Below are 15,402 nucleotides of genomic sequence, written 5' to 3' on the forward strand. Positions count from 1 at the left end.
CCTATCTTCTTTTACCTTTGGAAGAGCTATAGTTATAAACTGAACAAGATTTTCTCAAATTACTATGGACTTGTAGTAAAAGTTCCACCATCTCTCTACTCTTTTTTAAATTACAGCAAGAAGATGAATGCAGTAGTATGTTAAGGGTAAGCTATAGCCTGTAAGCTATAAAAGCATCTGTAAGGCATTCTGTTGACAAACTAGTCTTTGCTTTGAAATGATGCTTATTACAAAAGCAAGGACTTTTTTTGGCAGAATTGTTTCCCTTTTCATGAGGGAAGAAAAGAGGGATAAAATATTCACATTTATTTATATTTGTAATTTAAATTTTATCTGATTCTTCTTTCAGTTTGAAAGACTTCTGTTTCAAGCTAGGCAAGTTTTCCTACATAGGTACTTCCAAAGAACCATGAAGTATGTGTCATGACTCTCTCTATTCTCTCCCATTTAAAAATATATATAAATGAATCACTTTTGGACTCTTGAAGTATGTGGAAAACTTTGTAGTTCAAATGCATACTGAGCACACCACCTCCATAAACACTGGTGAATATAAAAAGCACATGGCATAATGGGTAATTTCCCAAAATAAGACCATGTAATACAGTAAAAATGACTGTACACATAGAACAAAAGGGGAGCACATCCTCTGTCTTAAGTGTTAGCTTCAGCAATGGAACCCTGCTCCTGAACTTTGATGTAGAAAATTTTATGCCAGGTGAGTTGAATGTATATTTATAGCCTGAAGTTCTAAGACTGATTTTCATGCTAAATAAAAATACAACCACTGTAAATATGAGTGTTAGAAGCAGAACAAAGAGGATTATGACTAGAGCAACATGATACAGGTTTTTTCTTAACTGGCATAATGTAATAAACGACTGATGGACAGTTGCATTGACCTCTTTAGAAAGCTGAAGATATTTCCATATTTAGCATACTGCCTTTCTTCCAGTTCTAATGCAGAAATTTTATGTAATTTGCAGCGTAGAACCAAGAACAAAGCCTGCATGATGTGTAGAATACTAAATTTTGTGAACCAGGTCAATCAGACAAGTCCACTGTCTTGAATACATCTCCATTCTTTTTAGTGTAGGGAGAATTTGGTATCCATTAAAGATTTTATCTGACTATAGTGAGTCAGGAGCTGCTCAGGCAGGCTGCATTAGCCAAGACGAAAATACAGAAATGGGTGCTTGTAGGCACTGGCCTTGGTATTGGTGTCTCCTATTTATGAATTTTGAAGTAGACAAACTTGGGCAAAAAATTAATGGAGGTATTTGGAGCTGCATCTAGGACTAGGATTCTTCTTCTGCCCCATCCAAAGGCAGACTTTATCAGAAAGGTATGATCAGATCCTTCTGTCCTTATGAATTTTGCATTGCAAGCTTCACAGCTGCACATGAACTCCAGTGGAAGACATAAAAACCTCTTGTCCAATCTGGAGCTAAGGTACCCTCTGGAAAGAAAAGGCTTTGAATTAAACCAAGGAGGACAATCCACTTCCCAACTGCTTTACAAGGACTCTAACTTCTAGACTATTACAAAAAAGTTAAACCTAGGTGGTCTAAAACTCTGCTAAAAAATTGCAGATGTCATGTAGTCTAGAATATTGTAGACGGTATTGCTGAACTAAGACATGAGTGCTTTCCATGGCATGAAATTCCCAAGTGCTTTTGTGGATCTGTGCATTCACAGTCAGTCACTGCAAGGGAATAAGTCTTCAGGGGGCTGACTTGGCACCCAAAGCACTGTGATTGTGTATCAGAGTCTGTTTTAAAGTAGCATTTAATTCTGGTGATTCACAGCCAGGATGATGCTTATGAACATATTTTTCTAATCTCTCCCCCTCCTCTCCATTTTCCTCTAAAATTGATGAGTGTTGTATCATGTTGTCTGTTACCCGTCATAGACTGACCACAAAATAACCTGAAAGCATGATCAGATCTGATATCTGTAAATCTAAAATATTCATTTTCTTTGTGTAGTTCAAAAATTGCTTTGTATACAAGAAACAATCTAACACTGAGGTAAACTTTATGAAGAAATCATAACACTGTTTCAATGCATCACAAATGCTTCTCTAGAATAACTTGCACTGACTCATGGCAAGATCTTTTGTGGTGACTAGTTCCTCATAAAACTTGAGTAAATAGGTCCCATCTGGAACACGAGCAGCTCTGTGCTCTTCTTCCTGATGATGCAGTACATCAAACAAAACCCCCAGACAATCCCCACTGCAGCCTCAGTGGCTGTCTGGTGGTCATGGAGTCAAAACTGTGAGAACCAACACTGTAGATCAGAATGAGTGTGAAAAAGGGTATGAAAATACAAGGAGAATATATAACTAAGCATGTCTGCTACTGCATAAGAGTCTTAGATTTCACAGCTTAATTCCTGTTTTTGCATTTTAAGTGGGTAATCTTCTCCATCCAGTACAGTTATAGATCTTCCCTTAAAGGCTTTTTCCTGTGGCAGCTGCACACTGAGTCCCTGTCATCAGGCTGAGGTACAAGCTCCATTCCATCCCGTATTTCAGGTTTGCTGGCTTGGCGCTCGGCATATTTCTGAAATATGTAAACAACATTTAAGAATGCTGTAAGCACCAACATATAATTCATGAAGCAGAATTTTCCTCCTCCCTTCCACTCAGAAGCCTACCTTTATCCAGGCTCCTTATGTCATTGTTTACAACCTCTGCACATGGTGTCTTTGTAACATACCTACTAATAGGCTACACTGCCTCTGAAAACCTCCTTTCATGCTTCTGCCTATTATTATGGTAACTTGAACATTGTCATCATTTGTGCCTAACCACTTTATGCAGATAATGCATAAAAATGTCATTTTTGTACATGAACAGTTCCAAACTTTGTTAACCTGTATGTAGCTTGTGAAGCTGACATCTAATTTCACAGCAGTACAGGAAAAAAAAATCCATACTTTCAGAGAGGAGAAACTTCTTTCACTAGATATTTGCATTTTCTAAGGAAGAAATGACTACTTCATCCCCTACACTCTACTAGTCATACTTCTGGAACTTCTTTTCCATACATTAATTGTTTTGTAGTAGAGTAGCTCATGATGCAAGTGTGAGAAGTAGAAAGGGAAAAAGGAAGAAAACTGGATATACAGATTATCTCCTACAGATCTATTAGAAACTAAGTACCAAGTGACAATGAAAATAGGATTGACTGGGGATGGGGGCAAAAAATTTTCCAATTTTGTAAAACAACTATTATGTCAGGTAGCTTCTTTAATGAGAAAGCAGGGTTTAGCAAAGCTCTTCACACTGATCTCCCATGAATAATATGTACTATGTCTGCTATTGATCTAAGTAAGGACTGAATATGAAATTTGTAGCATTGGTAGCAGCAGATGGGAAGAGAGTAATAAAGTGATCTATTGTACTCACCTGGAGCACTTTATAATAGTAGCAGTAAAACCTGTGAGGCTGAAGTAATTCTCTTGCCATTAGTTGTCCTTCTTTAGCAATTTTTCTTGCTTCCTCATCATTTTCCTGGAAAATTCAGATGAAACAAATTAATAACAGAGCAATCAGTGAGTTACTCAAAGCCTGACTAGCATTAGATGTTTTATTAAATGAGCTATTCAAATCTGAAAATTTAATGCAATTACTGGTATATTGCAAAGGCATTATTAAAATTGCAGGTTTGTTTAAAAATACTCGATTGCTTTTATGGTCACTATTGCTACCTTAGGGCTATCAATAACAACTTTCATGATTAACTGTACTATTTTGAAAACTCAGTTGATTACTGCTCTACCATTTTGTCCAAGCCACAGGTCCCTTCAAAATCAGTTCTGATATCCCCCAGACCTACTTGGTTTTAGAGGATAAAACCATAGTTGTTGTCCTGTCCGATGCAATGAAATTCAATGTCTTCTTTTTAAAAATAACTGCATGAATTCATGTTCTTATTCTCAAGCTTTTTAGGTCTATACCTCAAAGCTTTTAGTAATCTCTTCTCATTCCTTAGGCAGAATTACAGAATTCTTGGAAGAGAAACTACTCCTGTATTTTTTTAACCTTACAAATGGTGCTTTCAATCACACAATTGCATCTGTTTGCTTACAGGATCCCAGCTTCTCACTCTGAGCACATTACAGAGAGCAGCACTTTTTTTTACATTCAAACAGAACATGCAACTTCAGCTCTAGTCAGGGCCTAAAAGAGCTATAGCATTAATTAAGTAGTATCTAGGAATCTGGTTGTTTCTTTCACAATTACCTTAGTCAGTGTACTAAGGCTCTGACTCATGAAGTCTTCTGCCATACCTAAAATGAACACTTAAGTATTGCCTTAAATAGAGATGGTTACATCAAATAAGGCCTTCCCATCTTGTACTAACAACAAAATGTACTTCCTTTAGTCCAGGATCTCAACAGCATGCATGCAAAACACTTATATATATATATACAAAAGAAGAAATTACTAAGAGAAATTATTTACATGTTTATTTATCACTTTGAACTTGAATCAATAATGGAACTTACCTTAGCCCATTTTATTTTCTCTAGCAAGTCCTCTAAGTTCCTCTTAACTGGAACATAATGTTTCCAAGGTTTTAATCCAATATAAAAGTGTTCATAGTACTGGGAATCTTGCTTCAATACCAGGCTGTCACCCAGCAAGAGGTATGGAAACCTGTAAGCTGCTACGGTGCCATCTACATTCACTTGGTATTTGTACTGCAGCATGTAGAGAGAGGAAAAAAAGGTGAAATGTTTTGTATCAGAATGAGAACACTGTATAAAGTATTATTTTAACAGGCAAGAAGCAATCATGTTTATAAAATTTCATCTTCAAACTTGTTTTAGCATTAAGCATGTGAAGTTTCATGGTCTTCTGGATAACACAATGGAAAAAAGGATTTGTTTTCACCACGAGGCTGACAGTCAAGAACCTTTGTGTCACATGAACTGCCTGATGGGTGTCCTACTGAAGTGTCCTGGGATAGAGCAAGGGCCACAGCAGGGAAAGAAAACTAATCTATACCTCAATTCAAATTCAGTAAATTTATTCTAACTTAACATTATTACATAGAATAATCTGAAAGGTATTATTATATAAAATAAGCTGAAACATTATACTAAAAGTAACCATGAATGTACTTGGCTGTTATAGCATTGCTGAAATATCAATCTTTGGAACAGAATTTCAATTGCTATATATTATAATGGCCTTATGCAGGACTCTGTCCCTTTTCTTTTTATATCTGTCTTGCAGAAGAATTTATATGCTAAAGTACAACAAAACCACTCATCAATTTTTCTGATTTGTCACTACAAAAACTCTGACATCCATAGTGTAGTTCCAATGGATGTAAGTTGTGTCCATAGTTTTCACACTTACCCCAAATAAAAGTGATGGTGAGAAATCCAATTTCTCAGTCTATTAAAAAATAAAAATAAGCCAAGATGTCTTAGTCTCTAAAGGTCTTTCTTGGCTTTCTCTACAAGTGTGTGTCAGACTAGGACATTGATTACAGGTGGTTTATCTACCCTGCATAGGTGCTCCACAGCAGCACAATTGTTTTGTTTACTGAAAAGAATTAACAAAACTAAGCCTTGTCTTTTCAGTTCGTAAGAACACAAGAGAAGAATTAATCCAAAACTGTAATTTGATTGCTACCTTAAAGAAGTCAAAGAAGCCCATCAGCTGAGCCTTCCCCAGCTCTTTTTCTTTTTCTCTAAAGAAGAAATATCCAGTTATTCCAGCATTTAATAGTTCTGGATTTTGCTTGGATAACTTGACAAGATGGAGACGCTCTTCTCGGCTGTCCCGACCTCTGAATAAAGCCTGCTCAGTTTTGTTTTCCCAGGAGGGGCCTGTGAGAAGTGAGTGATAAGGCAAAGCAAACAGCAGTGAAATGTTCTGGGTCTGTTCAATGCAAATAACAAACTTGGTTTGACAGTGGCATTGCACTTGGAGACATGGTTGGACAGGCACGGTTTCCCATAACCATTTATTAATCACAGGGTTAACTCCCAATTCTGTTTTGAATTTTGGAATGAGAAACTCTTAAAAGGAAAACCCAAGAATTGCTTTTCCACTCAACAATCTTGTACTTCAATAACCTCAACTATCTAGAAAGCTACATAAGGGATTATAATAAAATAAGGAAAATACTAATAATTAAAGCAATTCTCCATCCATAAAGCCTGCCACAATAACCAAATTTCTTCAGTAAAATCCAATTTTGTTACCCAGCAATTTAGTTAGAGAACCACTTAATGATGCCCTAAAAGAAAATAAATGGCTATGCTGTGTCCTCTAAACACTCAGCAAGAGTCTGAAAGACTTAATCTCTGCTTACTGCCTGCTTTTAAAAACATTAACTATGCCCTTCCTTACCTTTCTGCTGAAAATTTCCCTAAAGGACCTACTAAATTGAGTAGTCTCTTAGTGTCTCCTAATTGGAAAAGCAGCTATATTAAATAAGTAAACACACAATGCCTCAAACTAATCATTTAATTGAATATTTAATTTAAAAACTAATAAAGAAAAGAGGAACTGAGAACTAATTAAATAAAAAGAAATAACTTTCTACTCCAGTTTTACTCCTTAGGTATTGCTTATACCATTTGTTTGATCCCTAAGCACTCTTTAATTTCCTGAGGGGCAGGAAGACACCTGTCAGTAAAGCTGACTCTTCTTTCAAAGACAGAAAAGCAATTTGAGAGATCTCACTCTGAGGTATTTTTTCATATAGATAATGTGTTCTCATTTGAAAGAGGCTGCAGCACAGCCTTACTTCAGCTTACTTCTTTCAGGATTCAAATTAATTTTTTGCAAACAGAACACTGGGCTACAACGCAGTCAGGAAAAGGCTACTATTTGAATAGAAGAAACATATTTGAGTCCTTTACTGAGGAGAAAGGCCTTTAAATTGCATTTAGTGTTCCTTTGCCAGGTCACAGAAGGTATCTGCTGGATACCTTTAATGTAAAATTAACGTTTATTGCAAACTAGATTTGTTAAATTTTGGTTCTAAAATATAGTCCTGCTTAGTGGCAGCATTGAAAAGCATTAGCAATCTGTAAAGACTAAGCAGCTTGCATTCAGAAATGTCCTAGGGCACTTTGAACTGAAGACTTTAACACATTATTGGAATGCAACTTGCTTCTTCAATGGAAAATCATATTTTTGTTTTAAATCCACAGTTTCTAACTCACCTGTATTTCCCTGAATGGAAAGGAGATCATTGGTGACTCCACGCAGGGTTTCCAGAGTGGAGTGGGTTACATCATATGTTGGCAGGACAATATCTCTGGAATCCACAGAGCCACACCAGGAGATGACAGGTACAGGACCAGGTGTATCATTAGCCTTCCTATGCTCAACTGGCCAGTCTCCAACATTGAGATAAAACTCCACGTCAGGAAGGCGAACCTGAACCCAAGAATGGATAATAACACAGAGAAGTGTTTGTCATTCTTACATCCATTCCTCACCTCTCCCATGTCACACAGACTCAGTGCACCTAGTGGATAGTTCACAGATTTAGCTATGGTTAATATATGAATTCCAAGCTTCTGCCCTGCAAGCAAGTACAAAAGGAACACCCAGAGGCCACAAAACAGCTCGCAGCTGGGACTCAGCCCCTGGAGCTGTCCAAGCATTTTGATTACTGCCAGCACCAGCCCCCACTCAGTACTCCTAAAACACAGTGTTGTCTTGATGGAAAAAAAACCCAGTCAAATCTTACTTCAGGAATTATACATATGAAGATACAACAACAATTGCAGTACTGCCATATTTAACCTCGACAAGAGACAACTGAGAAGGGATCTTATCAGTGTTTACAAATATCCTAAGGGCAGATGTCAAGAGGATGAGGCCAGACTATTTCCAATGGTGCTCAGTGACAGGACAAGGAGAAATAGGCACATACTTAAATACAGGAAGTGCCATCTGAATATGAGGGAAAACTTCCTTACTGTGAGGATGATGGAGCCATGGAGCAGACTGCTCAGACAGGCTGTGGATATTCAAAACCCAGCCTGGAGGTGATCCTGTGCAACCAGTTCAGGGTGAACCTGCTTTGGCAGGGAGTTGGACTAGATGTTCTCCAGAGGTCCCTTCCCACCCCAACCACTCTGTGATTCTGTGATACTGCCCTAGCAGTCAGACAGGATCCAAACCGATACCTTCCTGGCCAGTGACAGGAACATTTCGTCGGAGAACATTTTGAAGTCTGTGTACTTCCCCAGGGAGCGCCGGTAGATGTGATTATCCAGGATAGTGTAGTGAACAAGAGCACCCCTTGTTTGGCTGAACTTGGCTGGGATTTCCTTAAGCATTCGCTGCAGGTCAATGGTGGGAAACGAAATGAAGTCTTCTGTAATCTGAGGTTCCTGGGATGGACAGGACATCATGTCCTGCCAGACCTCAGGGTCTTCTTCAGGACAGTCACAGTATTCATGATAAACTGGTTCTGTGGAAAACAAAGCACCCAGAGTCTGTATTTGTGATTCTACAGCACTCATAATTTATACGTTAATGGCTCCATTTCTGTGAACCTGCCAAGCACATGGGAGATTCTGAACTGTGTGAGCTGTCACAGCCACCACAGCCCAGGTATTGCAGCTTCAAATATATCCAAATTCAGAACTTTGAAAATTACATTATATCAAAAAATACCCTTACCTTTCAAAATATAAGGTGACTGAGCCACATGCTGATCACCATAAAGTATCTCAATTTTTAAGCCTCTTGTGACACTTCCATACATTCGATACCGCATAAGGAATGTACCATCATTTCTATCCAAAGGCCGAGGGGTGTAAATCCTGGTGACTTCCTTTGGAGAAAGTGCTTTAATTACCACTTTAAACTGCGTTTTCCCTGGCAAGAAGAAAATAAAACCAGACAAAATCACTTTAAGTTATTAGAATCACATCTATTAAATAAAGGTAAGAAGCCAATTCCACTGAATTAAGAACACAAAATTTAATTTATTTTTTGCTACAATTTTCAATTATACCAAGTTGGTAAAACTAGTTTCCAGTGAAGAAATATCATCCTACCAAATATTCTTAGCCGTTACATCCCTCTAAATGTAAAACCTGCAGGTGCAGATAAAAAGTCAAATATTTGATTACAAGACAGAAGGAAAAGCTAACAGTATTTTGAAGCTAAGATTAGGTTTTATTCTAAGTTTTCAATTTAGTGCTCTGAGGAACAATAATTTCCTCTGGAGTAAGAAAGTCAGGAAACCAAGTTAAAGTAACAGGAGAAAAGAATACTTGCCAGCTTGTGGAAAGGCAGTTGCAACATGCAGGAGTCACATACAAATTATTCAGGTTTGGGCTGCTGCTGACTGTCTTGCACATTTAAAGTTCCAGCTACTGAAAAGCAGGGATAAGAGAATGATAGTAGAGATGTTCCCTGGACATCTGTCTGACCTGTGCTTAAAGATCACCAGCATTTCATCATTAATGCACTAAGATATGGAAAAATTTATGGACAATATGAGTATTCATAAACATAAATCTATTATATTCTTTAATTCTATCACAGGTGGTCATTGTCAACTTTATTAATTAAAAAAAAGAGGGGGACAAATTATTCATGAGGTGTGACACACTAAGCATTGTGAACAGAATACAATGAATGCTACCACCAAGTAGTAGATAGAAATAAATTAAACTGAACAAATCCAGATAAAATCTAGATGTTACTAAAATCTGAATAGGTCCCAACAGCACTAAATGACTGAGATGTCAGTTAATTCTACATTTTGCATCCACAGATAAACACACTGATGTGGTAAGTACCAGTCTTAATGATCAATCATGTCTTCCTTAAATCACTGGATCTTGAAAGAATTAAAGTCAAATACTTTCAAGAACATTCAGATTAAATTACTCTCCCAAAGGAATGAACAGCTATGCTTCTAAAGGTCACTGCAAGTCAAAACCACCATTTTTAACTTGCTTCAAAGTAGCTGACTTTAACCAAGTACCCTCTCCCTATATCCAGTGCAAGTCATGAGGTTCACAAACAAAACAGCACTATCTTTGTCTCCTTGTACCCATTTTATTAAACAGCATTTTTACTGGGTATAGTGATTTCCTACTGAAGAAAAGTAAGTTTCAAAAGGAAATCACAAGTCAATTATTACTGAATTTTATATCCTTGTCCTCACCTACAGGAAATAACTACATGGATCTTTTTCCCTGCTGGTTATGCTCATCCTGCTCCAGACATGAGGAGCCCTTGATCTACCCAAAATACACATTAGTTTTAGCTGGTGGCACTTCAGAGATAGGAATCATCTGATAAGAGAGGTGATTGATAACAAAGCTCTCTGGGAAAATGCAAACTCCACTGAAAGTGAAGGGGAAGAAAAACGAGACTGAGTATTTAATGTAAGTACAGATAATTCACTGGAGACAACAGACTTCTTGTCTGTAATTTATAACATTCACTGTGTAATGGGGCCAAGGCTTCTACTGCATACTTAATCATAATAGCTTTTAGCTGATTTTTATTTTTTATTTGGAGGAAGTTACCATGGTACTTTCACTCATGGTTTTTTGTTTCTCTCAATCCAAAGGAATTATAAAAGAAAAATGTTGCCTTGTTGAATCAGCACTGCTAGTACCTCACTGTTACCCTGAAAACATGTCTGGGACAGCATTTTAAGTACAAAATAATTTTCCAGTACTGAAGAGAGACTGAAATAAAGACAGTCAATATGGGATACTTTAAGAACTCCAGATAATGACACCTGTTTTATAAATTCTTTTTCTTCTGTGCAGCTTGTAAAAGGGGTATGCCACACATGGAGGAACAAGTGACGAAATGGAGGGAAAGAGGGAAAAGGTAACAAGATATTGATTCAGGCAAATTGCTAGGGAAGAACAAAAAAACCTGGTCACCCTATTTCTGGAATGTATGCTGAAAAGAAGTTAAAAGATCTGAAAGGAAGATTTTTTGATTCAACTGTTTTACTGAAATTGCTGCTGGTTACTTTCACAGATGGAAATCACAACATCACTAAAGAGACACAAATTATTAGCCTATGGTTTCAGAGAGTTGGATGTAAGAGCACATATCCAGTAACAAACACAGGTCCTGTGTGTGACCATCACAAAAGCCCAGGGATGATCATGCATGGTCAACCAAAGACCCAAGGGGAGGTCCTGCAGTGCCCAGCTACAAAGGTGAGTGAGCTGAGATGTACAACTCTGGCAGCACTGGAATGAGAGCTGGAAGAAGCATGCCCTGTCTTTGAAAGCATTTGGTGAAACCTGCAAGAATACCTGGGAGGCCTTGAAAAAGATTTGTTAGATCACCTGAACAATAGTTAGCAGTTGATTTTATCACAGTCAATAGTATGTAAAGACATGGTTGGCAGTTCTTAAACCTAGGATAAAACCTAGCAGAAAAGAAGGATAAGGCAGTATCCAAGTATCCAAAGGAAAAAAATCTAAGCAATTTACTAAAATTACTCTAAAAGAAAGTTTTGATTTTCAGCAGGGATTTTCTTAATCTTTGAAATAATTTTTCTACAGGAAGAATGAATTCTGCATCATTTGACATCTTCCTACAGAGGCAGGTCAAACAGTTACAGCTTCTGGGTTGAAATTCCAGTGTAATGTGCAACGGTGCATATCAGTTCTGGTGAACAGACTTGACATTCAGGAGACAAATCTGGATTTAAAATCTACTAATTATGCTAGACAAGTTTTATAATAAAGTCTTGACCCACTTGACTGAAATTCTAATGCACACAAGAAACAGTTTGATTTGAACAAATTTCACAAATGTTATGCCTTAACCATAGTTCTGCTGCACTCATCATAGTGTTCCTGTTTTGCAATGGAGGTGACAATGTGGATTCTTTGCTATCTCAACAGGTATAATTTGAGATGTATTTACTTTATATTGGAGAGTGGTGTCTGAATAAATATTGTTAATTGTAATTCTTAATGACATTATACAGATTTGAACATTTTAAATCATTTGAGAACAGAAGTTTATAGTCAAGGTATCTATGAATACTTTAAACAGTGCTCACATACTGGAATATGATCAACTCTACCACTATTTTTTTAAGGATCCTTGGCACCCTCCTAAACAATTCTTGGCATGGGACAGCAGTTAGCAACTGCTGAGGCTGAGGCAACAGCTCTTCCCTGCTGGAAGCACACATGCTCTGCCTTTGACTGGAGGCCACAGCAGGTCATGGGATGAATGGAGATCACTCCATGCCAGGTGGCATTGGAAACTTTCCTGGGACACTGAATGTATTAACATAAATACGAACACACACGAGCACACTGCAATCAAAACTAGGTTCTCAGTACCCATGTCCTACCAGTTTATCTTGGAAGACTTACACCAGCATGAGAATCCAGCTGAACTTCACACCTTTTCACCTTTAGCAACCTGTTGTTTGAATCCAAGGCTCTCCCTGTGCAGCTGCTCTCAGCCTCCACTGTGCTGGCAGTGAGCATGCAGTCACATTCTGAGCTGCAACTACAAAACTGCTCTAACATCCAGCACCAAGCTGCAACAGCAGATGGAAAAAGTCCAGATCTGAAATATCTGAAGCATCCATGCTTCTGTCAGACTCTTTAATTCTGTAAGCAGCAGCTTTCTACTTAACAAGACATGAGAGACCATGCATACTTGATAGCTGCCCTCTCAGTACCATTTCTGTGGACAGCAAACAATACACAGCAAATTAAGTAGGCTTCTACTCTATGTAAATTAGCAACACAGGATTTCCTTTGGGGCTATCTCAGGCTTATCTTCATTATGGAATCTGTGACACAAAAGTAGTTTTTATTCTAGTTTTAAACTATTAATATAGAGTGTGTGGAGTTAACTTGCAGCAGCAATAGTTGACTGGCATCATACCACTGACCCAAACCCAATTCCCACCCTCAGGAGAAGCGTCTGGGGGTGATGGTTTATGCTTGTGCTGAGTAAACAACAAATGAAAATCACTCCTTAACGGTGCAGCAGCAGGATAACAGCCTAGAGGGCTCTGCTGACTGAGACAGAAATTTTATGCAACTGGTGTGTGTGCGGCATTGAAAACAATTACATTACCACTTCCCAACAATGCACTGGGATTTTATATCCACTAGCTGCAGGAACAATGGTTCTTTCTCAGCTTACTGGTTCTTTGCTGCAGATTCCACACAGTTTAGAGCGTGGTGAGAGCAGAGGAGGCACTGGGCAGCAGCAGGAGGACGCAGAGTCTGACCATGTGCTTCGCTTGCCATGCTGCGTGTCCCGGGGGGCAGCCCGGGAACAGCGCTGGCACAGCCACGGCACGGAAAGGAAGGGAAGAAGGAAGGAAAGAAGGAAGAAGGGGGAGCGGGGAAGGGGTGGGCACCTCCAGCCAGGTTCTGCGGCGAAACCGCAGCCCGGGGCAGGGTCTCCATTCCGCAGCCCTGCCCTCCCGGAGCACACGATCGGTACCTGGCGGGGAGCGGGAGAAGTTGCGTCCGGCCGCGCTGACCGCCTGGATGTAGAAGTAGCGCACGGGCACGGTGAGCCCCGCCTGCAGCCCGGGGCCCCAGGCCAGGCTCCGCTCGGCGCTGACCGGCTCCGCGGGCTCCTCCGCCGCCCGCAGCAGCGGCCCCGCGGCGCCCAGCAGCACCAGAAGCACCAGCAGCCCGCGGCTGCCCACGGCCCCCGCGGCCGCCATCGCCCTGCGGCCCCACCGAGCGGGGTCCGGGGCCTCCTCGGCCTGCGCGGCCCCCGCCCGCTCCCCGCCCCGCGGGGCGGCCCGACGGGCCGGGGCCGGGCAGGGCCGGAGGGAGGCGAAGGGAGGGCCGCGCTGTCCCCGGGCGGCTGAACCAGCGCCGCCTTTCCTCGCTCTCCTTCTCTGGCCGTGTCCCCAGGGAGGTGGGGGGTGAGCGGCTGACCCGGCCAGGGCGGCCCGTGTGCGCCCGGACCGTGCCCTGCCCGCGGGGCTCAGGCTCGGAGCCGGGCGCTTGCCCAGAGCCGCTGGGGCAGCGGGCAGCGGGCTCGGACCCGCTGCTTTTCCGGTCCCCAGAGGTTTTCCTCCCTGTGGGCCGCGCTGGAGAGCAGGACCTCTCCCCCAAAGAACCTGTGGTTACCTGTGGTTTAGGATGCAACTCAGCCGGCAGCTGAACAGCTGAACAGAATTTAAATGGGAAAAAAATTGTCTTTCCCTATAGCTTACTGTTACTGCCTTGTGTCAGATGATGTACAGAGATTGCTGTGAAAGGGAAAAAAAGCCCAAAAGCCTGACATAATTAAAAGTTCCTCACTGTTTTTAGAATTTCCCATGGCAATTGTATTTCAAGTGCTGCTGGTGGCCCTCATCAGTGCTGTGATGCTTGGGGAGGGAGAAAAAGAGATCCCAGTACTCAAGAAAATGTAGCAACAAAGTAATTTTAGTTATTTAAAATGTTGGGATTCAAGTAAAGAGGGTAAAACTCCAATGATTCATCTCCTAAGGTTGTTTTATCATTTTTACCATGTGCTGCTACGAGGAAGTATTTCAAGGTATGAGTAGATGGGAGGGTTTGCAAGGCTGTAGGAGTATTAAATCAAGCTTCTGGGCAAGCCTGGATTTTCACATGCAAAGCAATGAGAGCACAAATGAATTCTGTCTGGTTTTGAATAACATGAACTTCAAGTCTGCATACAGACCATGAAAAACAGGTTCCTTGAAGGGGGAATTATCAAGTCTGGTTTCCTCCTTGCTTTTGTCATTAGTCTCTTCAATTCCCTCACTTCAGACAGCCACAGATCTCCAGTGGCATTCCATGGGCGATACTCCCAACAGGTGAGAGAAAACCTGAGTAGTGTTGCAGGGTACAGGGCAGGGCTGAGGTCAGGCAGGGACATCTATCTGCAGGACAGAGGAGCAGAGATGGAGACCAGTGACCTGTGCCATCAGTGGGGCAGGACTGATGGCCCCAGGCTGGGCTGAAGTGGTGTCATGAGCCATGGCAGGAGAGCAGGGGCAGCCCTGAGAAGGTGGGGGGATTCAGGACCTTGATGGTGCTCTTGGCCCCTGTCCCTGGGATGGAGCCATCCCTGTTCGGGTATGGACTGGGAGCAGCTCTGAGGGACCCTGGGGATCCATGGAGAGACATGGGCCACCATGAGCCCGGGCAGTAACAGTGGCCAGCAGCAGCCTGGGCTGAGTGAACAAGGGCAGAGACGAGGTCGAGGGGAGTCATTATCCACCTCCACTCAGTACTTGTTAGACCACACCTAGATCCACATCCAGCCTTGCACTCCCCAGTACAAGACATCAATAAACTGGATCAAATCCAGGGGAAGCCACTGAGATGGCAGAGCTGGAGCACCGGCCCTGTGAGAGGAAACTGGGGCAGCTGGACTTGTTAAGCCTGTTAAGAGATACCTTCGATGAG

General features: G+C 41.0%; 1 protein-coding gene across 1 annotated transcript; it reads right to left on the reverse strand.

Annotated features, from left to right (window-relative positions):
• Positions 1–277: 277 nt before the first annotated feature.
• Positions 278–13,826, reverse strand: POGLUT3 (protein O-glucosyltransferase 3). Its single transcript, XM_079298737.1, has 8 exons — positions 13,469–13,826; positions 8,675–8,872; positions 8,176–8,462; positions 7,201–7,417; positions 5,657–5,853; positions 4,519–4,713; positions 3,416–3,520; positions 278–2,567 (listed from the first exon to the last, which is right to left on the reverse strand). The coding sequence occupies exons 1-8, from the start codon at positions 13,695–13,697 to the stop codon at positions 2,442–2,444; spliced, it is 1,554 nt and encodes a 517-aa protein (XP_079154863.1). The 5' UTR covers positions 13,698–13,826; the 3' UTR covers positions 278–2,441.
• Between the last annotated feature and the right edge of the window lie 1,576 nt (positions 13,827–15,402).

This window comes from Erithacus rubecula (assembly GCF_903797595.1).
Source record: "Erithacus rubecula genome assembly, chromosome: 1".
In the NCBI taxonomy this organism is placed as follows: domain Eukaryota; kingdom Metazoa; phylum Chordata; class Aves; order Passeriformes; family Muscicapidae; genus Erithacus; species Erithacus rubecula.

What these genes read in the sequence shown, in the direction of transcription:
- POGLUT3 (XM_079298737.1), bottom strand. Translation starts at nt 13,697, where the DNA reads ATGGCGGCCGCGGGGGCCGTGGGCAGCCGCGGGCTGCTGGTGCTTCTG. An exon ending in CTTCTCCCGCTCCCCGCCAG is followed by an intron (nt 8,873 to 13,468) that starts GTACCGATCGTG and finishes TCTTCTTGCCAG; the next exon opens with GGAAAACGCAGTTTAAAGTG. An exon ending in TCCTGTCACTGGCCAGGAAG is followed by an intron (nt 7,418 to 8,175) that starts GTATCGGTTTGG and finishes TCTTGGGTTCAG; the next exon opens with GTTCGCCTTCCTGACGTGGA.